Raw genomic sequence first — 27,544 nt, forward strand, 5'->3', positions numbered from 1 at the left:
ACCTGTTACCTTTAAGTGGATTTAAAACAGCAGCTAATATAACTTCATCTATTTTAGCATTTAAAATAAAACACGTTTCCCCATAAGAATTTTGTTTTTTCTTGCCAATATCAACTATTAGAAAAAGTCAAGATAAGTGGACAAGGTTTTGTGTTATGATCCAAAGCTAAACAAGTTTGAGCTCTTGAACTGCAAGGTCTAGCAAAAATTGCCCTCCCTCATCTTCAAGCAAGACCACAATCTCAGTAAATCTTGACCCTCAAGGCAAGGAATGATGAAAATGAAGAAGAAAGCATTTAAAGTACATTGAGACAGATCATAAAATGGTATTCAAGCATCTTCAAATTATCTATCTGATCCTTTGTTCGACAAATAGGCTCATGGGATTTCCTGTTTGCAACCTGTACTGCTATGTTTGCAAGGGCAGGGACACGCTAGAGAATTAAGTTTTAGTTGGTGAGGTATCCTTGACTGAAATGTATTTCAGGCATGTAGGAATAGGACGGATATGTCTACGCATCAATAAAATAAGAGAAGTCAGCTGACCAGCGTAAAACTCACTCATATTCAGTCAATCCAACATACCCTCTTAAAAGCACTCACAATTTATTTTAGAGTCCATAAGGGAATAATCAAAGGAAACAAAGTCAAAACCCATGCCATGCTACCCACTAAAATTTAGCAGAAATTAGTATAAACAAGGTCTCTCTGATGCCTACTTAAGAGTAGTTAATTACAACTGTCTAGAAGAGATCATTTTGCTAAAAAAACAAAACAAAACAAAACAAAACAAAAAAAAAAAAACAAACAAACACAAAAACACAAAAAAACCCCAATCCGGCGGGAAAGATGAAACCAAGTTTAAAAAAAGTTGTGATAGATGATTTTCTGGGTGGGGATTTAGTTCAGTGAAGAAACATGACAAAATACAGAGCAAGTAAGATGTGAATGTAGATTGGGTAAGAAGAAGAGATTTTAAAGGATACATTTGGGATATTTTCTGCATTCTTATAGCCATGAAGATCATAATCACAAGTAAAAATAAAAAATAAAGGTTTCCTCTTTTCTGCAGAAGCAATAATACCACTGTATTTAATCACAAACTTTCCTTTTTTCTATTTTTCCTCAGTGGTTCTACTCTACAGTTTGAAATCCTGTTTAGACATTTTCAGACTCAGGAATTCCTTATGAAGATACATCATGAGAATCCCAAATAATTTTCAGCACTGGAAGGTTAGAGATTCAAAAACTGCTTTTCTCCAACTCACTCTTGCAAGGTCATTTGTTTCCAGATTTTAGATAAAAGCAGTGAATATGTGTCTTCCCATAAGAGACAAAACATACATTGTACTCAAGAAAAGGAAGAGAGCTAATTTCACATATATAATCCTACTTCAGACAAATCTCTTTGTTATCAGTTGCCTTTGGTCCGGTAGTCCTCAGTATAAAGTCAACATAAAGCTTAATCCAACTTCCATTTCTAAATATTTTCTTTATTTTTGTCAGTAATACCCATCAAATACACCAACCAATCCAAGTTTCTTGGGTTAAAAACAGCACAAAGGCAGAATTAATGATATTGCCTGCCTAAGAAACCATCCACAAAGGGAGACCTTAATCACAGAATCACAGAATGTTAGGGATTGGAAGGGACCTCAAAAGATCATCTAGTCCAATCCTCCTGCTGGAGCAGGAACACGTAGATAAGGTTACACAGGAATGTGTCCAGGTGGGTTTTGAATGTTTCCAGAGTAGGAGACTCCACAACTCCCCTGGGCAGCCTGTTCCAGTGCTCCGTTACCCTCACTGAGAAGAAGTTTCTTCTCAAATTTAAGTGGAACCTCTTGTGTTCCAGTTTGAACCCATTACCCCTTGTCCTACCATTGGCTGTCACCAAGAAGAGCCTGGCTCCATTTTTGTGACACTCACGCTTTATATATTTGTAAACATTAATGAGGTCACCCCTCAGTCTCCTCTTCTCCAAGCTAGAGACCCAGCTCCCTCAGCATTTCCTCATAAGGGAGATGCTTCACTCCCTTAGTCATCTTTGTGTCTCTGTGCTGGACTCTCTCCAGCAGTTCCCTGTCCTTCTCGAACTGAGGGCCCAGAACTGGACACAATATTCCAGGTGTGGTCTCACCAGGGCAGAGTAGAAGGGAAGAACACAGTGCTGGCTCATGGTCCTCTTGCTGTCCACCAGGACCCCCAGGTCCCTTTCCCCTACGCTGCTCTCTGATAGGTCATTCGCCAGCTTATACTGGAACCTGGGGTTGTTCCTGCCCAGATGCAATACTCCACACTTTCTCTTGTTATATTTCATTAAATTTTTCCCCGCCCAACTCTCCAGCCTGTCCAGGTCTCGCTGGATGGCAGCACAGCCTTCTGGCATGTCAGCTACTCCTCTCAGCTTAGTGTCATCAGCAAACTTGCTGATAGTACATTCTATTCCCTCGTCCAAATCGTTGATGAATATATTGAATAGTACAGGCCCCAGTACTGACCTCTGAGGCACTCCACTAGATACAGGGCCCCAACTAGATTCCACCTCATTGACCATGACTCTCTCGCTTCTTCCCTTCAGCCAGTTTGCAGTCTACCTCACTACTTAGTCATCCAGACTGCACTCCCTCAGTTTAGCTGTAAGGATGCTGTGGGAAACTGTGTCAAATGCTTTACTGAAGTCAAAGTAGACCACATCCACCGCTCTGCCATCATCCATCCATCTTGTTATGTCCTCATAAAAGTCAATGAGGTTGGTCAAGCATGACTTCCTATTGGTGAAGCCATGCTGACTGCCCCTAATGACCCTCTTATCCCTGATATGCCTTGAGATGGCACCAAGGATAAGTCGTTCCATCAGTTTCCCAGGGATGGAGGTGAGGCTGACCGGTCTATAGTTACCCAGGTCCTCCTTCCTGCCCTTTTTGAAGACTGGAGTGACATTTGCTTTCCTCCAATCCTCAGGCACCTCTCCCGTTTCCCAAGACTTGGCAAAGACGATGGAGAGTGGTCCAGCAATGACCTCAGCCAGCTGCCTCAGCCAAGGATGTTCCAGTACAAGGCATGGAGGAGAAGGTGCCTGGATGGCTTAATGCATGATGTGCATCGAAGGCCCTCTGCATACTGATTTGGCTCTAGGAGGTTCAGGCTCCCAGAGGGTGTTGCAGATGTTGCCTGTTCCTGTTGCCAGATCCTGCTTTTTTCCCCAGATCCCTACATAGATAAATAACCCTTACAAATACTATATAGTATTTCAATGGAGTATTCTCTTTTCCTGTTAACTTGAGGAAGTGGATACCTATAACGCTACTTGACACATACTCTGCATTTGTTTTTTGGTGAATTCTGAACAGCTGTACTGATATGGATGAATCTCATGGTGAAACAAGTCTATGGACAAATTACTGATTGACGATTCAACCTCTAATATTCCCAATTTGTACAAAATCTACAAGCTATAAGTAGGAAGTCATTGTAACTTCCCTAACGTGGAGAAGAGGAGCCTGGAGAAAAGGAGACTAAGAGTAAACCTTATCGCAGTTACAGCTTCCTCACAAGGGGAGGAGGAGGGGCAGGTGCTGATCTCTTCTCCCAGGTAACTAATGAAAGAACCCAAGGGAATGGCAAGAAGATGTGCCAGGAGAGGTTTAGGTTGGATATTAGGAACAGGTTCTTTCCCCAGAGGGTGGTGAAGCACTGGAACAGGCTCCCCAGGGGGGTGTCACGGCCCCAAGCCTGACAGTGTTCAAGAAGAGACTGGACAACACCCTCAGACACATGGTGTGAACTGTGGGGCTGTCATATGCAGGGACAGGATCTGGACTTGATGATCCTTGTGGGTCCCTTCCAATCCAGGACATTCTATGATTCTATGATAATGTATATTCCAGATACATCTGCCTATATATTTAACATTCTGCACTTACCATGACATTAATTTTGCTAATAATGTGTTTAGTTCTGTCAATAACAGTATGATACCAGGACTTTTTTAGTACTGGTTTGCCAGAACTAGGAATGAGAAACTATTGCAGTTGCCTTACAAAATTATTTAAAGCACAAATAATACTTCTCCTAAAATACAACAAAATCAAAGTCAGTCTGTTTTTTATTCATAATGCTCTTCTAATTAAAATAAATATTTTCACTAGGTTTCCTAAAACTTGCCTCCAGGTATTTTTGCATACCAAAAACTACCTTACCTGGAAAATACCTTGGAGATCCGATATTTAACGTTACTCCCTGCACCCAAGAAACTAGCGTTCCCTCAGTTCTATTTGCACTTCTCACATAAATTCTTCATTTTAATTAAAGATAACCCTAAAAATAAGTATGGAAATTTACCTTCACTTTCAAACAACATGAGATCCCAATAAAGGCTTGCAGCTTGAAACTATTTTGTTTAATGTCTGATATCATGTATACCTTGAAGTCTTTGCCATCTGTTTTACTAAGTTAAAGCTAGCATCAAAATAATCTTCAGATGTGAAATACTAATTGTTTAGAAAAGTTTGCAATACCTAAGTGCTAGATTTTATAGACAGTAAAATTAGCAAAATCTAAATTTAACGGTACAGTAAAAATACAAATAAAATGGTTAAAAGAGAAAGGCATAAATAACTTTTAAATCTCTTTTAAGATAAAACTGCTGTGGAAAATTTTGTGTTAAATTGAAGAATAGCATACTCTTAATGGACGTTTTGAATTGTGCCTAAATAAAAATTTTTGATACCTTATGGCATTTAATTTGTATCATTCAACTCAAAAATTTCATCAGGCTGAACTGCGTATTTCACAGGCAAATTCAGAGGATGAGGAAGTTTTGTGAGACATTCTCTGCAAAATTTGGCCTATACATAAACATAATAAAAACATGTCCTCTGCAAAAGAGAATTTACGGGCCAGATTTCCTGTAAAAAACATTAAGAGTTGCCCCTCCCTGGCTGCCTCCATCCCTCCTCCATCATTAATCTGTATTATGGTACATTACCACACACTAAGTTCATCTAGCACTCAATTTCCTGAATGATAAGATCCTCCTTTATAGCGTTAATAAAAAACCTAAATTTTTTTAGAAAATCCTTTCAACAATATAACTGAACAGCCATTCTTTAAACAGTTTTAAACTCAGATTAACAATAAAATATTTTTATACTCCTACAAGTCAAACTTACCTCAAAAATTCAGAGTTTGTCTTTCTAAATTGCACCTTTCAAAAAATACTGTGTCAATGATGCAGGAATCTCGGGAAAGATTCACACTGAAAGGTCAAAAATTGACTTACTATTGTGATTATCTAGAAATATTCAAAAGATATTTTATTCAGTATCTTTGTTATATCACAGCCTTTGCTGACACCATAACAATGAGAATTTTTAATTAACAATAGATAATATTCTCACCTGTGTATGGTCTTCCTCTATAGCAGAGCCAAGTCTAAGGATTTTACTGATGAAAATTATTTCTATTTTGATAATCCAAAGAGATAGCAACAATATTTAAAAAGGCAAGCATATTAATATCCCAAGATGTCTCAAAGAAATCAGCTTTTGGCCATGCAGATCTTTAGAACATCAGCATAGTAAAGGTGTCTCAATAACTGTCAGCACCAGCTGTACATTAAGATTCTACAGTAGAATTTTCACTAGAAATATCCAAGTTGCAGATGTGAGTCATTATTGTTTTCTATCTGTTATAATAAAAGTGCTTTTGTCTTCACTAACTTCAGGTCTTTTAAGTACAGAAGTGTATTGTTATTTCTGTTACATTCAATGATCAGATAGCAAATGTTTTGCACAGATTTCAACACAGAGTTTCACAATTGACAAGCACCCTTGAGTATTGTTCCTGCTCCATTAGACAATGCTCTGTACAATATAGTTCCTCATGCTTGAGAGACAGGACTGTCATCCCTGGGAAACTATTCCACCTCCAGTACTGCAAAGGTCTCCTCACACTCAGCTTATATATTGTGTTGTTCAAATTCATTCTTTTACTCCTACATATATTCTTGTAACATGCTCTAAACAATTTCAGTCTCCTCTGTGGGAGTCACATGCTGTGTTTGAGCCAAATTGTCCTTTTCTTTTTCCATCATAACTTCATTACATTTCATTGTGTGACCACTTACCTGACATGTGCCTAGAAAGCATCAATTCCAGCATTACCATGGAGGGAGCGAAAGGTCACTGAGCATTCCCTAAAAGACTACACACCCCTAAAGATTGTTAGTATTACTTGTATTTCAGAAGTTACTATCACGTGGTAAACACTAACATATATCCAGACTCAGTGATCCATTCCAGGTGTCCCAACAACACTGGAAGAACCTCTACACTGAAGGGAAAAAAAAAATATCTTACCTTTATCACTACATGTCATATCACTTAATCTTGGATTAGGATGGGATCTGACAGATTACAAGTAAAATATGTGAGAGAAAACAATTGCAGAGGTGGAATCAAAATGGAGGGACTCAAGCCTTCCTAATGTTTCCTCTCCCTGTTCACTCAATACCACTATACCCTAAATATTTTTTTGCAACTGCAACAACTTGCTTCCTTTTTGAACTCAGAATTTTTGAACTTTGAACTCAGGAGAAATGAGAACATTTACTAATAAAATGCATTTTCCTTTGTTCTTTTTGTTTTAATCAGGCTTCATTAATCCTGAGTCCATTAAACAACTGTATCAAGTAGGTATATATTATTTTGAATTAGATCATGAAGAATAAGATAAACTGTTGCCCCAAGTATTCATCTTAGAGCAGCAAAACTTGAGAGTGTTAGAGGAGAAAAAGACAAACCTGTAAGAGCTATAGCCTGGTGACTCCCTCTCACAAACAGGTAGTTACTCAAGATATGCATCATTAGGAACCAAAAGGAAGTAATTCCTTACATTGTCTTCAGTTCTTTGCTTGAAAAATTCACTAACCAATGTATTTAATCATCCAACTCTTCCTTCAGGTAAGTGAAAGCAATACTATAATGGTGTTGAATTTGGAGATTACATCTGTATTTTTTTTTTGTAATGTAGTTTTATGTGTGGTATCTTTAGATTTTCCTTTTCCAGGTGTTTAGTTTGTTCTTGCTGGTTTTCTTTTGACTGATCAATTAATAATCAAATCATAATAATCAATGATAAAATAAGAGCCAGTACTTAGATAAAGTTGTGCCAACATGTATGATCACATATGTTACTGTGATAAAACCCATCTCCTCCTATTATTCATCTGGACTCAATTTAAGACCTGAAGTCAAAGGAAAATTCTCCTCTGGTTACTGGTCAGGTCTATTTTAAGACTGGATACTTTCTTGAAATTACATACTCATACCAGGTCCCTAAACTCTGAGATCTATAAATTTTGGCAGAACAGAACCACTTAATTATAAAAGAAAGATTCCAGTGTGCCTCAGCAGTGACCACACTCTATGGTGGTGCAGCGCACAGCTAGAGTTAGCCCAACACACAACCTGTGAGGTCAACAGTCATTTCCTCCATCATAACAAATTAGGTATGTCACTTGCACCCCTGGCAACATAGTAAAATTACAAAACTGATTCCCCAAGTGGATAAAGCTTCCATCCAACTAATCTAATTTTTTGCAGTGGTTCAAAAGCAATCTGCTTTAAATGAAAAAGTAATACTGCAATACTATGTTAAGGATCTGATCAGGCTCTCATCCATGCTGAGATCAACTTGCTGTTTCATGGCTCTCAGAGTAAGGCAAGATTACTCAAATATTAATATGTTGCAGATTATAACAAAGTACCAGGAAAGAACAGAATATCTGCTGTGTGTACACCTGTCTTGCTTCATTCACTTCAGATAGTGCTTTCACAGCTCTTATGTAATGCAGACATTTTAATTAACTTTCATCGATGTTTTTTATACTTTTTTTTCTCTAAGGATGGAAGAAGTGCGTTTCACAAACATACCTTCCTTCTTATCTGAGCATGGTATTCAGCACAGAATTTGCTCTGCTAAAGACTTAAATTCTTCAAGAGCCAGTCAGCCACACAGATACAGCATATTCCATCAACTTAACATTTTATGCTGAATTTAACAACATTAAAGAATAACACTCAGCACACATCAGAAGCTCTTTATGTATCTGAGAAGAAAATTTCATGTCATGTTACAGTAAAATCAATTTGAATCCAGCAACTTACCCACAGTCAAGAAAGTTTATGTCACATAGGAAGCAGAATCATCTTCACCTTGCTGGAAGTGTTGCCAGTAAATGCATTTTAACCAGATCTCAAAGCTGGATCTCCAGCCCATTGGATTTTTTGTCTTAGTTTTTTGAGTACTCAACAGGAAAAATCTTCACTCAATACATTGTGAACAAATTTCTCCATTTCAAGGTTTTTTTGGGTGTAACCCACATTGCTTTTCACAATTTCATCAGCATGTTTTTTCATGGTTTTCTTATTGTTAGGCTACTTACAAGGCAAACGTCCAGAATTCACTGAATATGTGACATTTGTTATGTCAGGAGAAACCTCATAGGATTTGCAAATAACTATGTTTTTAATAGTATCTGACAGCACCATGAGGCATTGACTAGGATCATGGCCAATGCAAAGATATGATCCATATGTCCCATTTATCATAATTAATCATTATCATTATTAAATTAATCATTTAATCATTAGGAACACCTTCCTCATTTTCACCACTCTTAAGCATATGGGATCTACAAGAGAATAAGCAATTCCAGAAATAAAATTAAACTTTGTATTCAAAGTTACAACAACTCTCTTCCAACTTCTGCATATTCCATGTGAAATAATCCCAGACACATTGTGCTCAAAAGCACAACTTTGATATGACCACAAAGAATCACCTTCCTCAGCGTCTTGGAAATGCACTGTATGGTATTTTTGCCCTCAGCTTGTCCAGTCTAACCTACTTCCTCGACTATTCCAGTTGCACTATTTAACATGGGACAGTAGGATTTATACAGGGACCTGCAGGAATCAACAACAACAACTAACCCTTCCAAAAAATAATAATCTTGGCTTAACCCTGTTGTTGTCATAGTAACCCTGAGAGGAATAAAAAAAGGTGAATTTAGAGAAATGGAAGACTTCTGCCTGAAGATTTCTGCCTGAATTTTGTAGTAAAAGACCTTGGGGAAAATATTTGCAGTTAACTTTTTGTGCAAACACTCTCAAAAAAAACCAAAAAGAAACAAAAGAATAGCAGAGCAGCATTACAAAACCACAGAAGTTACTCAGTTTTTTAACTTCGTGCACATAAACTGTCTGGAAAGGAAAACGGTAATATACGAGCAGCAATAGTGCTGTTAAAACAACCAAAGACACCTATACAGACATTTGGTTTTTATTTTTATAAAAAAAAGATCAGATTTATTAGTGCCAATGTATGTTCATAGTAAGGTAACAGAAACTAAACTAATCTGAGTAGCAACTTACATCAAAGGATATCAAAATAATATTTCTTTTAAGTGAAACATAATACTTTGTTTAATCTTGATTCTTGCCAACCAGAAGTCCTCATTATCTGTCTATGAAGCCTTTAAAGAAAAGTTGCTACAGTCAAACAGGGTCCTGATAGAACTTGGCACATAAAGAAACAATTTAATTTTCCATCCATACAATACCTCTCACTCCTCTGGAGCACTCATTCATACAATACTTACATAATGCATATACATTATGACTAAAGCCATGTTTGGCCTAAAGCACATAGAATATCTCAGTTCTAAACGTAACATATCTCTACATCAAAAGCAGGTCACTGTATTTACAGCAGATGATCTCACTCTGCAGATGGGGCTTTTGCTTGAAGATCCTTTTGTTAGCGTATGCTAAGATGTCCAAGTCGTCAAATTATATATCAAATTAGAGGAGTATCTACAGGAAGATCTGTCTGACTGTGTGCGAGGATTCTAAGGCAATAATAGTAGTTGTTCCACAGGACTAGTGCTGCCGTTGCAACCCACTCTCCCTTGGAGCAGTAAAGCCTTCCTTCTCCAGATGCAGCCAGGCGTAGTGAGACATTCATGATTTGCAAGCTATTGGCTCAAAAGTCTAAAACTTCTTAGTTTGTTTTTGTTTTTAATGTTCATGGAATAGCACCATAGGAATTCACTTCTGATAACAAACAAATCCTGGGTCTGTTTTGTTTTGGTTTTTTTTCTCACCATCACAGATACTCAAACTTCCAGACAAAAAAACACTCTGTGAAACCTCCTTCCTGGATACTACTGCAGCTTCATTTCTGAGTAGCTAGGCCAGACAACTAGCTCATTCATTAAAGGGTCCAAAGCTTAGTAGTTGTTCCAAAGGTACTGCTGAAAACAAAGTCAGTTGGAGGAGTTTCAGGTGATCCTTGACTATTTCTGTTTCTCATGAATACAGATTTTGATTCAGGACACATTTTCACCTCAGTCTCTTTCTATGTTCAGTGCAAAATAAGAGCACATCATCAGAGATAGCTTACTTAACCAGTAAACCAAACATTTTTAGACGCTTACTCTGTTCAAATTCAGTCAACTAGTAACTGGTCAACTAGTGATGACCAATATAACAGTTCAGACTTCTCAGTCATTAGTAGAACAAAATACTCTAAAGATCAGTTATGTTTCAGAAGTAGGATTTTCCAGTTTGAAAACACTGATAACCTGACAGACTAATTGGTAAAAAATACAGAACAATGCAGGAAGACCTTCCGATTTCATATCTTCCAAGTCCTTGTACACACTGTATACAGAATACAAAGTCAAAGCAACTAGATATAAGGACAGTATTTTGAGTGTGTGACCTGAAAGAGCTTTTTTTTCCTCCTGAACACCATACAATTGTCAGAGGAAGAAGGGTCTGCAGGGTCACTTCCCCTGAATCCAACTGATTGAATCTGCACGCATCTATGACAAATGTCAAACCATTAAGAAAAGCTACTATATTCTCCCTGCACGCAAAGTCTTTTCACAAGCGTTGCACAGATAGCCAAGTGTGGAGCCTGCACATCATCATCTTGACTATTCCACTGGGATAGGTGATTTTTTTTCATTTTATTTCAGTCTCTGCTCTTATAAGTCTTCATTTCAACTGAATTCATACAAAACATTTGTGCTAATAACTTCAGTTTAAAAAAAAAAAGACACGTCTTCCTTCCTTTCCACTGTGCGTTCTTTCTTTCTCACTCTCCTTTTCTGCCATAGAGGTTCTTGTGTTATTTTTTGGTGTGCACACTATCTGGATATTTTATACTTCTGTATCGTATATGAAATCCTTTCTTGTTGATTGTATCATCGGTGTGAAAGTGAAGTAAGAGAGCTTCCCCTGCTGAATAAATTTCTTCTGGTGGCTAAAAGAAATGAATAAACAAATAAATTATCTGTCCACTCTGTGTGTTTATTCCCTTCATTCATAGGTTTTTTTTTTGGTATGGATTTTTCTCTTTTCCTGTTATGCCTTGTCATGTCGTTCCACTGGGTCTCACATGGTGCCATCTGACATCATCAGACAGAATACTTGTATCTCATTCAGCTCTCAATTATAGGCTAGGAATTTTTGAGGCAGAGTGAGGAGATGACAATCTAAACACATTAAAGCTGGAAGTCAGTTTAAATCATGACGTTTGAATTTTTATCTGCTGGCAGAAGTTTCTAAATTATCTGTTATAACTTTTTGCTTTTTATTAATGTGCATGCTTTCAGTCTTGAGGTCTGGGCCTGAAAGGCATATTTTCACACAATATAAATCAACGTGGCATCATACTATCTGAATTTGATTTAACTTCTGCAATTAGTACAGAGCATCTCTGTAATCTTTTCTTATGAGACAAAGAAAACAAAGCTCCTAGTTCTTTTGTTCATCCCAGATGCCTTCTATAGTTCTGCTGGAGTCATACAAGTGACTGAAGCCATTCATGTATATTTTACCAGAACCAAAACAAAACAATAAAACACAGCAACACCCCCACCCCCAGAAAAAAAAAAAAAAAAAAAATATCCAGCTAAGGTTGGGCCATTCTCCCATCAACTTGCAAAGAAAAGTAGTTTTGTGTAAATTGGTAAATGCTGGGCTCATTTGTAGCATTTCTCTATAGTTTAGTGATAACACCTTTCCTGCAATGTTAAGTGTTCAAAAATGCCCTAAAAGCATTTAAGCCATCTTACAGGTAAGTTATCTGAACAACTGAGACATTTGATCCAGCACTGTGGCTGAATCAAAAAAGTGTCACATGGTTAATTAAAAGATCCTAACATCTCATGCAGAGGCTTTCAAACATCTTTTCTAGGCAAAGATGTATGCACGAAAGTAAGTGTGCTTCCACTTGCACACATAGGAAGAATTTATGAGGACTTGTGGAATCATTTCACCAGCTTTCACAAGGCAGGTCGCCAGCAGCACAATGCAAGTCTAACAGGAGAAATAGAATACATCCTTTTCAGAATGTCTCCTGGATAGTTTTCTCCATGCCTCACAGTTGCAATATGTCAGAGTTGTATACGGTTTTCTTAAGACCCATATTGATCACACAATTTAAGAGCACTTTTTTTCCTAAAATCGAATTTAACTAATAGATGAGCATATTATAAATGCTTCTCAAGAGCTCCTCTCCCTGTAAAATGTGACTTCTTCATTCAAATTGAAAGAATTTTAATATGATAATTTTCAACACCAATGCATTTCTCTCTCTGTAAGGTAAAAATCTGCTAACTATTTTTTTGGGTGCTGATAAAACACTTCACTGTCAGCTACCTAAAGCTTAACATAAGATTACAACCGTTTGGTCAAAAACTAGATAAGAATATTTATTTTTGAAAATATTTCCAGGGAACACTTGTGCTACAAGCCTGACAATTTATATTGAAAAAAAAAAAAAAATCTGAGGCAGATAATAAACTCTTCATTACAAGGTGTAGTAACTGAACTTCATCCCTTCTTGACCTTTTCCTTCCTCTGCCCTGTCTTTCTTATTCTATTTGTTGTACCTGGTTACTTACCCCAGATCCACAAAATCGACCAAGTCTCAGAGCTGTCTTATCATGGCCATCAAAGAGCTCCACGTAATCGTAACCACAGTCCGCCTCTTCCTCGACCTCGAAAGTCTGAAATATTATCTCGACTCGATAGCCACGCTCTGCCACCAGGAGCCAGTCACAATCCGCCTGCACCGGATAGTTGTTATCACCAAACTGAGCATGTGAATACAGATCTTTGGGCTTGGTTTCAGCTTTCAGCCGACCACCACACTCTAAATGGAGGGAGGAAAAAAAAGAGGATGAAGATTATTCAGTCAGTGTCAATTAGCATTTTGTTTTCAGAGATGCCTGGCCTTACTCAGGCTGAGTGCATTTTTATGCCACGAGCAGGTCACTCAAACAAGGTGTAGAGTGAAGTACTACCCAGTATGAATACAGATTCATCATTCTGAGTTTTTCTTATATAAACTATATTTTCTAATTACAGGGACTTGATCACATTTTCTAATTTTCAAGTGAAAGACAAGAAGACAGGGAACACCAAAGCTACAAGGAATGTCTCTTGTGCAGACACTTGAGAGGTGCCTATGGTCATCAAGGCAAGTACAGTAACTGGGGTATCCACATTTCGTGGTGAAAACATTTCCAGGTGGGTTAACAACACACTTTGCAATTGGCAAGGGAGGATCAGTTCTAGTACACATGTAGCCAGCAATCAAGTGCAAAAGCCTTGTGTTTCACAGGAGTGCCAGCTTTAACCACCATGCGGTGCTTGGACATCCTGCCCTATACTCAACAACATTGCCAAGCTCACTGGCTTGTTGCTGCACAGTTCATGGATGTTATCAGGTCTTCCTCTGCAAATGACTGTGGCCAGGAGAAAGCTGCTACTTCCAGAGGAAGTCCTGTAGCTGAAAGCCTGCTCTTGAGGCAAGTCCTGAGCAGGAGATCCCTGCCTTATTCCAAACTCATTATTTCAGTATAAATCACTATTTGTGCACAGTAGCAAAATGTATGTGGTGCTTTAGAGCTTTTTTTATAACTGCTCAAAATTTTATAATTTAAGATGAATTAACTTCACTGCATAGTTGAATAAGCTGTTCTTTAGCCACTTTGTGGAGAACACAAATTGCTGGAAATGCACTGAAAATAATTTATATATATACATATACACAGTAGCTACTACTTTACCCTTCCTAAATATTTTCAGCAGCTATAATTAAAACTAGTATTACATCCTAAACAGCCACTGAATATAGCTTCTACAGTAACTTAAATATAGAGATGTTAAGCATTTGCCAATTAAAAGTGCTATTACAATGCAACCAACAAAAAATAGAAAACTGTACTTAAAAGAAAAAAATGCATTGTCTGTTATGTGTCAAGGAGATGGGTGGAGGCTTTTTTACTTTACAGGAACAAAGATTTCAATGAAAACAGCATAGTTAATTTTGTTTTCTCATTAGAAACAAACCACCCCTTATAGCACCCATAAAAGCACCAAGTGCAAAAGAGCTTGAACCAAAACCTGGGACTCAAAAGTGTACATACAATTTTTATAAATTATCAGATAAATCTATCTGCATTTTCATCAAATGTAGATACTATAAATTGATCATTTTATAATAACCTGAAACAAATCGCAAGACTCGAACATTTCTAAGATTCAGTGAACGGATATTTTAATTTTACTTCATTGTCATGGACTCCACCCACACTGAACATGAACAACTGCAAGGTTATATTGTGAAGAGTCACATTTCAGCTGGGAATTGAAGATAGTAATGAGCAAATCCTTGGTTTTAAAAAACATGTGTTTTTTTCCTTAATAAGGAAATGAAGGAATCAAAACAGGAAACGCAAATTATGTAAGTAGAGTAATCCATTATGCATGATCTGTTGTTCAATCTGAAGTTTCAAAACTTTCTTGCTTTCAAAGAACAGATAGATCACAGAATCACAGAATGTTAGGGATTGGAAGGGACCTCAAAAGATCATCTAGTCCAATTCCCCTGCCGGAGCAGGAATATGCACATGATAAAGAAAATTTGTCAAATAAGGCAGGTCAAACAATTATTTCTCACGGGTATTCTAATATACTGATTTATTTTCCTTTGTGTTTTTGTTTTGTATTGTTTTGTTTTTCCTATTCTTCATTTCATTTACTTCCTTCTTTGAGTGGACTGTTGCCAACATGTCCCTGCTTCAGACACAGAACAGCTGGCAAGGAGAAAATGTTTAGCGAACTGTCTGCATTTTTTTTCTCTGCTTGCTACAGTGGACAGGAGCTTAAAAGGAGAGTTATAGCCATACTAACAACACAGAAAATGGCAATTCCCTTTCCCCTGCCCTTCTCCCATACATCACAGCCTTATGTTTTAGTATAAAGTCTCATTTTTACAAATTACAAGTCAAATTTTCAATTTCTTAAGGACTAAGTTGTAGTTTCAAAAGTCTACATGCAGCCTGCATGATACAGTGCTGCATTAGGATATGTGGGACAGGCTGTGATGGGTCTGCACAGACCAGAGCAGTGCCACGCAGCACCGCTTGCGGAGGCTTGATACCAGAACTAACCTAGCTGTACCACCCATCACACTTTCCCTTGAGCAGCTACATCTGCTCTGCTGTGGGTACAAGCAAACCAAGCAGAAGCCTCTTGATTGTTCAACAAGCTGGACAGATGGCAAAAGTCTAAATGCACAGTACGGGAACTAGTAAAACAAGATTATAAATTTGATTCAGCATTGCCGTACTGAATTATTACAGTCATTTTGAAAGTAACACAGAATCTTAAACTGAGTGATATCTGATATGTCCAAATTCGTCAGAGACATCCTCCCAGGGCTGGCAGATCGGAACTGGACCTGCAGCATTCAACAGACCTGCAATCTCCTGCAGCAGTGGGTGGAGGCCAGGTGCCGTAAATGAGGCCCTCCAGAAGGGAACTGGGTGCCTGTGTTAGGGCAACCAAATCACTCCATGAACAGTGATGTTTAAGGTTCTATCAGAAGCATTTTTATAAATTCCTTCTGGATGGGTTATGCCTTTTTCGAGAGGGGAAAATATAACAGGATCTCTTTCCAAAACTGTGTTCCACTTTAAAACCAGCATTTTTTAAGTTTTGATCCACCCAGAGCAACAGATTGTGTCCAATCTATTTTTTTGGAAGTTTACTGCCTCTGATGCCACAGTTTTATTCTGTTTTCTGAAATATTCAAAGGAAATTTGGAATTCGGAAAGTATTTCAAGCCAAAAAGTGTCACAGAAGGGAAACCAATATCATCATCAGAATCTAATAGAATAAGAGGCCATTAAATCATGAATATGCCGGGAATACAGTAGAATAGACACCTTTGTGCATAGCACACAGTTATTCTTTCACTGCTGCTATATTACACAAATCCTTCCTTCTCCTGAGTGAATTCTGTCAACAGGGCATAAGCAAAGGGAGTAGCTTTCTCAGCTCTCTCTGCCTGTCTGCACAGCTATGCAGGACTGAGCGCAACATTGCCTGCTTCTGTTGCACACCGTCAATTATTATTTGCTTGAAAAAGTGAAATAGGGAAATACAATCCACTGTCTATACACTTGTTAGATATCTATTCATTTACATGTGTTCAAAGCGCAAAGCTAAAATTCCCATGGGGCATCTGTGTTTGGCTCAAGAGTGCTACAAAAGGCTGCAAGATCTGAGCTGTCTCTCATCCCAACACTACCTCAAAGCACATGCTGGTGATGCGCTGGTCAACTTAGTGGGAAGTTTGTGCAACAGCAGTTAGCAGAAGTAAATGTCCTCTCTTATGAAGGCAAACTTCATAATTTCTACAACATTCTCAAAAACTGGGCAGATTTTGTTCTTCAGATTTTCTCAGAAAAGCACTGTTATGCATGCAAAGAAAGTTTTTACAATTAAGGCACGTAAAACCCAGCAGATAAATCCAATAAGTCATAACATAATTAGTGATCTTTAAAAGTTAGGGAATACACATTTGAACTTCCATCACATAGTGACTGCTCCAATTCTGCAAATTGAAAGTGAGAAGAATAAATGAGATGGTAGTTTTACAACACTTGTTTCTAACAAGAGTTCTGACCTTTAACTATTTACCCCAAGGAAATTTAAAAATGAGTAATTGTTACTGTTGTTATCTAATTTTCCATCTAAGGGAAGGGCTTACTGTGGTGGGGAAGGCAAACAATAGCATGCTTGTAAAAATAGGATTTTCCACAAGAAAAACAAATTTAATAACAGGTAGCTAAATTTTCATTTTCCAGGCCCAGATCATAAAGAGTGAATAGTTCAAATACTGTTGCCTGCTGTTGTTTTCTGAAAGGGAAATTAAATTAACACAGTTTTAGAATCTTTCTTAACAAAGCAGAAGGGGAAAAAAAGAGAAAATGCTAACACTGATATATGAGGATTTGTTTGTTCATCAACTTAATGAATACTCTGGCTAATGTCACATGATGTTAACAGTGAATAATCACCTTTACTATCTTCTATTAATAACTGTTACTTCTCAGTAAAACTTATCTACTAGAACAGATATTTATGAATATTTTTGCATTAATATTTATTGCCAAATACAGAATGAAATCTGAAGAGTAGAGATATAATGGCTTAAGAAGAAAACAAACAAAAACACCCACTCAAAACCCCCTCGTCCTACAGCAGGCACTGGAAATTTAGAGATTCGGCACTAGGGGCCACTGTAAGCCAAGTAACATCGGGGAAATAATGCACACGCTACCAAAATGGCTCAAGAAATCTAACAATGCAATTGCAAAACACTATTTGTAATTTCAGTGCTTTCTGCCAAAGAACAAAATTAAATGGTAAATATGAAGGAGATTATATTCTTAATGTCCTAAGAAACTCTTCAACATTGTTTTTTTCTTATTCTTCTTTGGCTTGTCTTTACTTTTTAGCTCTACAGGAAAGTAATAGCTGTTTACACAAAAGCCAGGCTTTTGTTTAGGTTAGAACAGGAAAGTAATGGAAGTGTATCACATGCCCCAGTGAAGCATTGCCATTACGAATACAATGAAAAGCTATTGAATGCTTTGCAAACTAGTGGAATGAATGCTAATATCTCTTTGATTGTCTATGCCAATATCTTCTTTTTATCAGATTTTCTTTCAAAGTCTTTTAATTGCTTACCTATGAGGGAGAGAGGAGAGGAGAATCTAAAATATTAGAAAATACTTTCTGCAATCTCAGGCTTTTCCTACTGTTCTTAAGGTTTCATTAGGTTTAGTTGTAACATAGTCTAATCTGTTAGCTCATCCCATTCTTACAAAAGAATCTTCCACTAAAGAACAAGGGAGAAATTATTAGTAAAGCACATCCTTGATTTTTCTGACCTGTAGAGTGCATTGCTTGGAAGCCTTTTCTTTGAACTGATGCATCAGAAATAAAGCGGAGAAACATTTTGTTTCCAGTAGCAATAAGAGGATCTGGTATCTTATTGCCACATAAGCGTCCCAGAATCGGTGATTTTTCACTTTCACCATCAAATACTTCCAAGTGGTCATAAGCACATTCTTGATGTTGTTCTATCTCAAATTCATTGAAGGTCTGAGGGGAAAAAAAGAAGGCAAAATGACTCAATGTAGTACTGTGCTTACTGTACTTCTATGGTACATATGTACTGTTAGTGTATTTCAGAATACATAGTACATGTAGTTAAACTGACAGATTTAACATTACTGCCCCTACAAGCCCATAGCTTTGAATGACATACTGGTTTTGAGAAAGTGGAATAACAATTTAGACAGCAGACTTTAAGATTCCCCTTCATATAGAAAGGGACTAGAATATTTATAGCCAACAAATATCCATAAGAGAATATTAAATCTAGAATACAGCCATTTTTCTTTTGCATTTGTACTGTTTGTAGGATTATTTCAAATTTCACAGAACATCAAAACAGCAAAAAGCCAGTAACTACTGGTTCCTCAGGTAGCTGAGGACTGATTGAAACATCTGCAAAACATAATGCACCCCCCTCTTGTTCTTCCAAACTTACACCGCAACTAAAGCCTTTGATAATAACCTTTTCACATGAATGGCTATGCATGAAGGCTATATTTTCTACTTAATATCTAGAGATCTATTTTTGATTATTACAATACTAACAATATTTCAGGCTGTACCCTTCATGCTATGATCACATTTTTGCTAGTGAAATCATTGTGAAAAATAACAATATTATGCTGATTATTTATTACAAAACTTCACTCTTTTGTTGTCCTCAGCTCTCCCATGAAAATTCAAATTGCTGGTATAGTTTGAACACAAACTGGGGCTCACAAACTTTACATCATTTCAAACCTGTGATGTTTCTTCTATACTTTGAAACATTTATCATAGTTTCTGAGATCCTAGGGATTCTCAGTCTCTCTCCTTGCTTATGGTGGCTTGCAAGGACAAATTCAGGCCTATTAAAAATTGTAAATTGCAAGTCCTTTGGATCAGAGCCTGGCCAACTTACTATTAAAAACTTCTGGAATTAAGATTTCTCAAATTCCGTGTCCAACCAAAGGCATTTCTGAAAAGTGTATGCCATACACTACAGAAACTGTTTAAACATATACAACGAATACCTGCTTTACAAATACAGACAAATAGAGACACAATAGTGTCTTCCAAGACTGGACAGGTATCAACAAATCTATTTCAAGGGAACATCTAAGAGACTTCTCATAAGACTTTTTGACCAGGGATAAATTTCATCAAGAAACCTAAAGCTTAATATCCAGTAATTTATTCTCATGTCAACACTGAGAAGGCAATATACATATGTGTCAATTATGTATTCTATCTGGTACACAAAAGCAAATCTGACCTGCTGAATCCCTTGTGAAACCCAGTCAGTGTGAAATGCAATGGTAATTTATATAAACAGCTGATCTAAAGGAAATATAAAGAGCTGACACAAAGTCTTTTGCCCAAAGAACTAGAATATTCAGAATAACACTTCTGTTTTGCAAGAAGTGAAGAGTTGCATGATGCTGTGGATGTAGGTTCATTTCACTGGAAAGTTAGGGGGTTTTAAAATAAGGGATTGGAACTGCAGAGGCAGTGAAAACAGCTGTGCAGCAGCCCCTCCTGCTGCTCTTAATTGTAGTCAGCCATCCTACTTTTATGATGCCAAGTACGTGTTGTCATTTATATCCAAATAAAATCAGAAGGATTAAAAAAACCAAAACAGAAAGCTGACAGACTAACTGTCAGAGAGTTAGTTAAATATAGAATTCAATCAAGCCAACTTGAAATCAGTGGGAGCACTAGATGTGATCCAAGAGCAGCCTGCAGAACTTCTTTTTCTTTTAGAGGAAAATGATATCCATTTTGTTCACTCTCATCAGTTCAAAAAATTCACTCTCTAGGAAGCACTTCACACCATGAAGTGAAAGACACACCTATTATTTTTAATATTTGAATTATCACTTGGATTCCTAAGCCTGCAGGAGGACAGTACATGTTATATTTGGTCCCACAAAGAAGAACAGAAAAAAGTTTTAAATCTGTTGTGATTCTAGCAATTGATTCTGTCAATTACAAAGAGAATCAAATAAATTTGGTTTTTTAAAGGAAAAGCAGATCTTAAGTCTTTCATAAGCTCAAAATGCCTGATATTTCAAAGGACACAGAGATGATCTCAATTTTTTTAAAAGCTTTCCGTTCCCAGCAGTGGACTAAGAATGGACTTGAAAGAGGAGAACTCACAGAAACTTTTCTTAGAGTTGGACATAACTGAATAGATGCTGCCAACAGCGTTCGCAGATGATTTCACAAAGTTGGTAATATAATTAAATCACACTCCACCTTCCTGGGACAAATACTTTTGAATGTCTACCCCACCATAACTACAGCCCCCATTCTGATTGTCTCATTAGCAGGAATGGTATTCAGAAACATTACATATAGCTTCTGAGCATCCAGCCCTTTCTATCTATAGCACTCAACTGAGTAGATACGCTGGTGGTACTTATGGGTAGCTGCCTGAATGGGACACTTGAGTCTGTCTCTTCTAAACAGCTGGCTGATTAGCTTATGAAAATTGCTCTCTCTGTTACATATGTTTTCAAAGCAATCTTTATCTACACATTACATTTTTTCATAGCCTTCCCAAATACAACAAATGCTCAGTTTTAGCCTTTTCAGGAAGAGACTTTTCGATGATCATCAGAGCGAGAGCAATCGCAACAAAAGTTTAATTTCAGTACACACACCCTTCTCAAAAAATTAAGCACAGTCTCACAATTCATGTGGTTTGTTACCATGAACAAATAATTTCTCTCCTTCTTCAATTTGACTAAGTAAAATGTGAGGAGAAAACTTAAATATGGTGTGAAAGTGCAAGAAAAAATATTTATCCGTAGTGGAGGCATGATATTAATATTATTAATATGGCATCTTGCTGTCCTAGACAGACTTCAAAGACACACAGGATTCAGTAGACTGACCCTACTGGCTTGCATAGAAAAGTAGATATCAGGCTCTAAAACCTTTTATTTTAAAACAGACCATGTGATATTTCACTGAAGAAATCTGAATGCTGGAATTTTTGGTTTATTCAGCCAGGATGAAGAACTCTTGCTCAGAAGTGGCAGTAGGAAGGACACCTGAATCAAAAACCTGGTTTGCACCCTTTGAACAGACAGAACACGCACACCACTCAATTTCCACCATCCCCACACTCTTCAGAATAGTTCGACCATTTTACTTCTGGTGAACAGGGATCAATACATGATCCCACATCCGCACCAGTAACAGGGCTATGGTTTGGTTAAGGTCAGCAGTTATGAGATGGCAACATTCCTTTCATCCCTGCATCAATATTGGCTTTGCTTCTACCTCTCTGAAGCAGAAACATCTCTCTTCTTAAGTTTATTTGCTCCAAAGCATTTGTGAAATCTATTTATCAGATTTAAAAATATGTAAGGCCACCTTTGTTGTGGCTGTTCTCTGAGTACTCTGGCTGAAGGAACACTGGGGCTGAGCTCAGCTGGGCAAGTTCGTGTCTTTGGCTTCATATGGAGGCTACATAACCTCAGTAGACCAGTAAAGCTTCCCAAGCTCTGCTAGCCTGTCTTCAGCCACCAGCACTGTCCTCAAACAGCTGAATCCAAAGGTCACACAAGTCTGCTTAGGCTGCTCTTCTACTTATGTTAAAATCTGGAGCCACTTTTCAATAAGTCCAGATTCTTCGGTTTTGTATCTTCTTTCCCTCCTTGAAAAGTACAGAACAGAAATGTCAAAGATGTGTGGAGTAGACTGTTTTTAACTTCTAATTTTGTCTGTGTAAATGGCCTCTGCCCTATTTGTAAAAAAAATGTGCAAATTTTATGAATTGCAACAATGATATAGTAAAGTCTGACAGGAGTAAAGTATTCATCCTGCCCTTTGCTGTCCAGAGTATTTACAGTCACCACAAATTCAAATTCATAGCTCTATGTTACTGAGTAGCCACAGCTGGCCAGGAAATAGCAGGAGTCAGCAGGTTTTTAAAACAGTTTACCTCTGGGCTGCAAACTGATAGTAAAGTTTAGTAACAGGTTCTTATCATTAAATTGTCATTTGAGAAACAGGTTTGGTGGAAGAAAAGAGAAAAAAGTAAGGGTAGGCAGAAACTCACCAATTTGACCCTCTGCCCAGGGGTGGCACTGATTTCCCACGTGCACTCCTTTCTGCTAGGATACTTGTCAGGCCAGTTGGGGCTCGTGATGATGCCGTTAGGACTGTGGATCTTCTGTTCACACTCAGCTGTGCCAACAGTGATAGCATCAGTTAGTCTGTTCATCTGCATTCACAGGTAGCCAGAAAAGTACTCTTTTTTTGTCAGGGGACTTCCTGAATGGCAAGGATCTTTAGGAAGACAGCTAAGCATGCTCTTCAGCGTGCACAATCATGTTCTTCCCCTTTGGCATACACTTTATGGCAATTAACCCAGTTTGCTTATTGCTTGTTGTATAACATAAACTGTTGTTTACTATGGATGGCTTGTTTTTCTTTGAAAACAAATATTATCATGGAATATACATAAGTATTAAAATTTAATCAAATATTTTCCTATTCCACCTATTCTACATACAAGTAAGTATGAAAACCCATATGAGAAATCGTGTTACTCTAACTTCAAATGATATTTCTTGAACAATTTATTTATATCTCTTCTCACTAATTTTCATATTGCAGCTACAGACCAACCATTTTGACATCTAGACCACAGCTTCTAGGGACATCTATACAACTAAACTGTGACTATGTACCAAGAACAGATTAGTCATTCACATTGTAACTGAATCGGTGGAAGTGCATCTCTGTGAATAAATGCAGAGAACTAAAGCTTAAAGAAGGAAAGATTTCATTTTTATATCTTTTTTTAACAATCTCAAATTGCTTTATAAATATCAGAGAATTATTCAACAAGAGTCTTTCAGAGCAGTCAAGTATCATTCCAACACCAGTGAAAATGCAAATGATTTACAAAGGGCACACCTTACTCGCAAATTAAATCCATGCTAGAATACAGCCTTGAGAAATTACAGTAGCACATATGACACTGCATGCTTGCGGTTCATTTGCAGATAATATAAATTCTGCTTAAGTCCTCAAAGACTACTGTTTCGTTGGAGGTAGCCACACCTTGAGCAGCAAATAGGAAGATGCATAGGGACTTGATTGGAATTTAGATTATCTTAATATGTCTCCTAAAATAAAATCAGAAAGGGCAGATGCAGTTTCAAGCTGACTGCAAGGAAACTAACTGATGCAGATAGGAGCAACTTTACCAGGCTTCTCTCCAGAAACTCTATCCCTGTCTTTAATATAGCATTTAATAAATACTCTATCACAGGCTTAAATGTTCTGCACTTCACAGAACTATTAAAAGTAGCACTCTGTGACAATGATCCCAAGTTTTCCAAACTGCATTCCTGTGGATCTCAAACTCAGCCGAACATGAATTCTGAAGATAGAGGTGACAAGAAAGGGGGGTGGGAGAGTGTTTAAGCCCAAATGTTTAATCCTCCATTACCTAGATCTTTTTGTTTACTTTCTTTTATTTGGAAGGAGAGCTGTAGAGAGCTTTCTGCAAGACAGTTGTATAATCAACCATTCAAATCCCTAACTACTTACCCTCCTTGCAGTCATGTTTGTTTTCATGTAGCACAAATCCATTTCGGCACTGGCAAACGTAGCTTCCTACCGTGTTGATGCACTCGTGCTGGCAGCCACCATTGTCTTTCGAACACTCATCCTTGTCTAAGAAATACACAAGTTTGGGTGAGCGTCACAGCTAGCAGTGGCCCTCGTTATCAAAACAAAAAAGGTTTAGCATATTGTTTGAGTCCAGAGGGCACAGTCACTCTTTTCAGTGTGGCAGTTTTGTGGTACCTTAGTTCTAGCTACTCATTGCACAACCTACAACCTTGCACCATGGCACAAATGGTCTGTCTCATCTTTCTAGGAAATGAGGGATAGTTCCTAAGGGACAGGAACACTAGTAAAACAAATAAGCTAAATCAAAGGAGATAAGACAGTTACCAGTATTTACTCTTTTAAGTGGTCTAGCTGGTAAAAATGTCATAAATATCCTATACAAAGCTTAATTTCAGTAAAAAAACCAGGAGTATAATTTATGGAGAACACATAAAGTATTCAACTTCATGCAACTTCCACAACTTTATGGTAGTATGTTGAAAGGAACATGTAGGCCAAACAAGGTTTCAAGCTCTGCACACTAAACATGTAAAAAAGAAGGATTTAACATAAACCTCTTTAATAAGTTGATTTTTTTCTTCCCCAGCAGAGTGACAGTGTGCTTTACTTTTAACAAATCTGGACATTACAGAACATTACAGAAGAAAAACATTTCATTGAAATACATACAAGAGAAATTGGCATTAGTTATTCCAAGGAGGTCTACAATGTAACATGCAGTTCTGTTTATTAACATGTAATCCTTCGAAAGAGCTTTTAGTGTGTTAGAAGCAAAGCAGAGAGTAAGGGAGGAAATATGACCTGCATTAAACAGCTACAAATTCATCACATGGACAAAAGCCAAACTAGATTAACTGGCTGTCATTCTACCAAGGGACCTCAGCTGCCACCCTTCTATGTCATTCAGCTTCTGTCATTTTAGGTGAAGCTGGTCCATTTAAAAGAGTTAGACTGCTCTTGACATGTACATACCTTTGCACACGTATGTATGTATACACATGTATATACCTGTATTTATGTATAGACGCACATATATAAATCCTGAGATATAAAAATAACTATATATAAACACACATGCATCTTTAAAAAAATCTCTTACAAAATGTGTCATTTCAACATGCAAAAGAGAGAAGGAAAAAGTGTGAAGGAATTGCCATCATCCCAGAGGTCCAGTTGTTGCAGGGCTGGAATGCAGAGCGTTCACCTCCTTCAGCCTCATGTACCTTGCAAAGCAGCAATGAGCATTATCTCCAAAAAAAGGTAACACATGATGTTTCAGACTTTAGTAGGCACAGCAAAGATTTCTATAGATTATAAGCCACTATGGATAATTTAAGTCTCTCTTCATTGTTTTAATCATGCATTTACTGCCTTTATTCTCGCTCATATTCAGTAACACAATGAAGGAAGTCTGCATTATGATTGCATACACAAAATGTATGCAACACTTGATCTGCTGACTTGCAGGTCTTTCCATAAAAATCAGTTTGTACTTAAAATACATGGTGCTAATGTGCATTTATGGATAAATTCTGCTAGTCAAACTCAGCATCCACTGCATTGTGTCCTGTAAATCTCAAATCTGTGTGCACTGAAAGTTTTTGGAAGCTTTTTGCAGATGTGAACAGATTTGAAGGTTAAGAAACAGTAGAAAATGTAGGTAGCTCCCAGAATCATACATCCAGAGACTTATACTAGTTGTCATTTTGATGGTGAAAGAAGCATAAAAGCTCCACAATACAGCTTATGCACCTTGCAATGCAAGTCCAAAATTGATGTATTAAATTCACTTAATTTAAAACAAAAGTTATAATCTTCCGTCTTTGCAAAATCAAGCACTACCATGAATTAATTCCATATTGCAAATGAAGAATAGTAACAAGCAAATGAGAAATTAGATATCATGTGAACAAAACTCTTCAATATTTCTCCTCCTAAGCATTAGTTTCTAATTTTCTACTAAAATAACAAAATAAATGGAAGGCAAGCTCAAAATGCATTCAAGTTAGGCTTTTAAGTACCGGGTAGGTACACTAATTCTAAATAAAAGCCCTGTCCATCTTCACCTTCCACAAAACTGCGTGAAAATACCAAGAAGTATTTCAACATTAAATAAAGTTATATTCTGTGAAATAATCTCTTAAGAGACAAGTGCATAAGCAAGCAGCCCCACATTGGGCCTCCTCAGAGAGAAAATAATAGACAGAAGGTAGAAAGGAAAAGCTTTGGAACACATTTGAACTACAATAATTACTTTTATGTGGTTAATCAAGGATGCAACTGTTGAACGAGCCTTCCTCACACTTCACAATTTGGAACAGACTTTCTGTCAAATTGATTGCCCAGTTTCAAAATCCATGAAAAAAACAATTAGTCTGTATTAGTTATAGGAACAAATGTTTTGCCATGTAAAAACAAAGCCATTTGTTATGCTGACAGATGGAAATGAGTCTCTGAGTTTTGAATGGATACTTTCTTTTCTCACTTCAGTACTCAGAACAGGGAAAGATCCATTCTCAACAAAATGTTAGACTGAATCATTCAGAGGACAAATGGTCGTACCTCTGAGACCCTCAGAGGCCACCAGTCTGTGAATAATACGTACTCGGCCTGAAGGGACCTGTATCAAGTCCTTGCAAGATTCAAAAACAAAAATTTTCTCTTTGCAGGCAGCTTTCTTGTCTGTGGAAAAAAATGTACCAGGATGGCACCAGAGATGAGTTTGTGCTCCAAAACAAATTTGCTCAAGGCTAGAAACATTCTAGCTTTCTCTTTTTAACTGTTCAATGAATCATCATCCAAGCAAAAATGTCCCAACAAATCTCATTTCTATATGACAACAAGCATCATGTATGTTTTGAATGAGCATGCAAAGAATCATATATATCGTATTTATTTAAAACACTGAAGTAACTCAAACTTATGATAAATGGAAGCAGTTTAGTGACATGTTATCACTGGGTACTAATCATACCACTACACAAAGACTGATTTAAAGAAATCAATAGGCTACCTTATTGGAAACATCACAGAAATATATATATATAAAATCATTATATTTTTTCCTCCCCAGTATAAAATCACGGAGTTATTTTACACTTCTTTAGTCTTATGGGCCCAGTAGACTGCAATAGGTCACTGTCTCGTAACAAGAGCAGAAGACAGAGAGGAGAACAGAAGAAAGAGAGAGAGGGGGAGAAAGAATAGAAACCTAATTACTGGAAGCTTTTCGTTTAGAAGCCTAATATCCAATTCCAAAAAGTTTTATTGAAAGTTTTAAAAAAGTAATATAACATGATGCCCTAGATTCTTCTCTTTATCCAAGAAACTTGATTATAAATACACAAGAG

The 27,544-nt window shown here is 37.2% G+C and overlaps 1 protein-coding gene across 6 annotated transcripts in view; it reads right to left on the reverse strand.

The window, feature by feature from the left end:
- Window positions 1-9,332: 9,332 nt before the first annotated feature.
- Window positions 9,333-27,544, reverse strand: part of TLL1 (tolloid like 1) — a 136,402-nt gene continuing 118,190 nt past the window's right edge. For all 6 annotated transcript variants that reach the window (XM_065061388.1, XM_021287563.2, XM_065061387.1 and 3 more), the window contains 5 exons: window positions 24,111-24,236; window positions 22,609-22,736; window positions 18,329-18,542; window positions 12,983-13,233; window positions 9,333-11,337 (listed from right to left, as the gene is read on the reverse strand). In XM_065061388.1, the coding sequence (XP_064917460.1) occupies window positions 11,203-11,337; window positions 12,983-13,233; window positions 18,329-18,542; window positions 22,609-22,736; window positions 24,111-24,236 (854 nt within the window). In that variant the 3' untranslated portion in view covers window positions 9,333-11,202. The remainder of the gene's footprint in view (window positions 11,338-12,982; window positions 13,234-18,328; window positions 18,543-22,608; window positions 22,737-24,110; window positions 24,237-27,544) is intronic.

Source organism: Columba livia, chromosome 4 (assembly GCF_036013475.1).
Source record: "Columba livia isolate bColLiv1 breed racing homer chromosome 4, bColLiv1.pat.W.v2, whole genome shotgun sequence".
Taxonomy (NCBI): Eukaryota; Metazoa; Chordata; class Aves; order Columbiformes; family Columbidae; genus Columba; species Columba livia.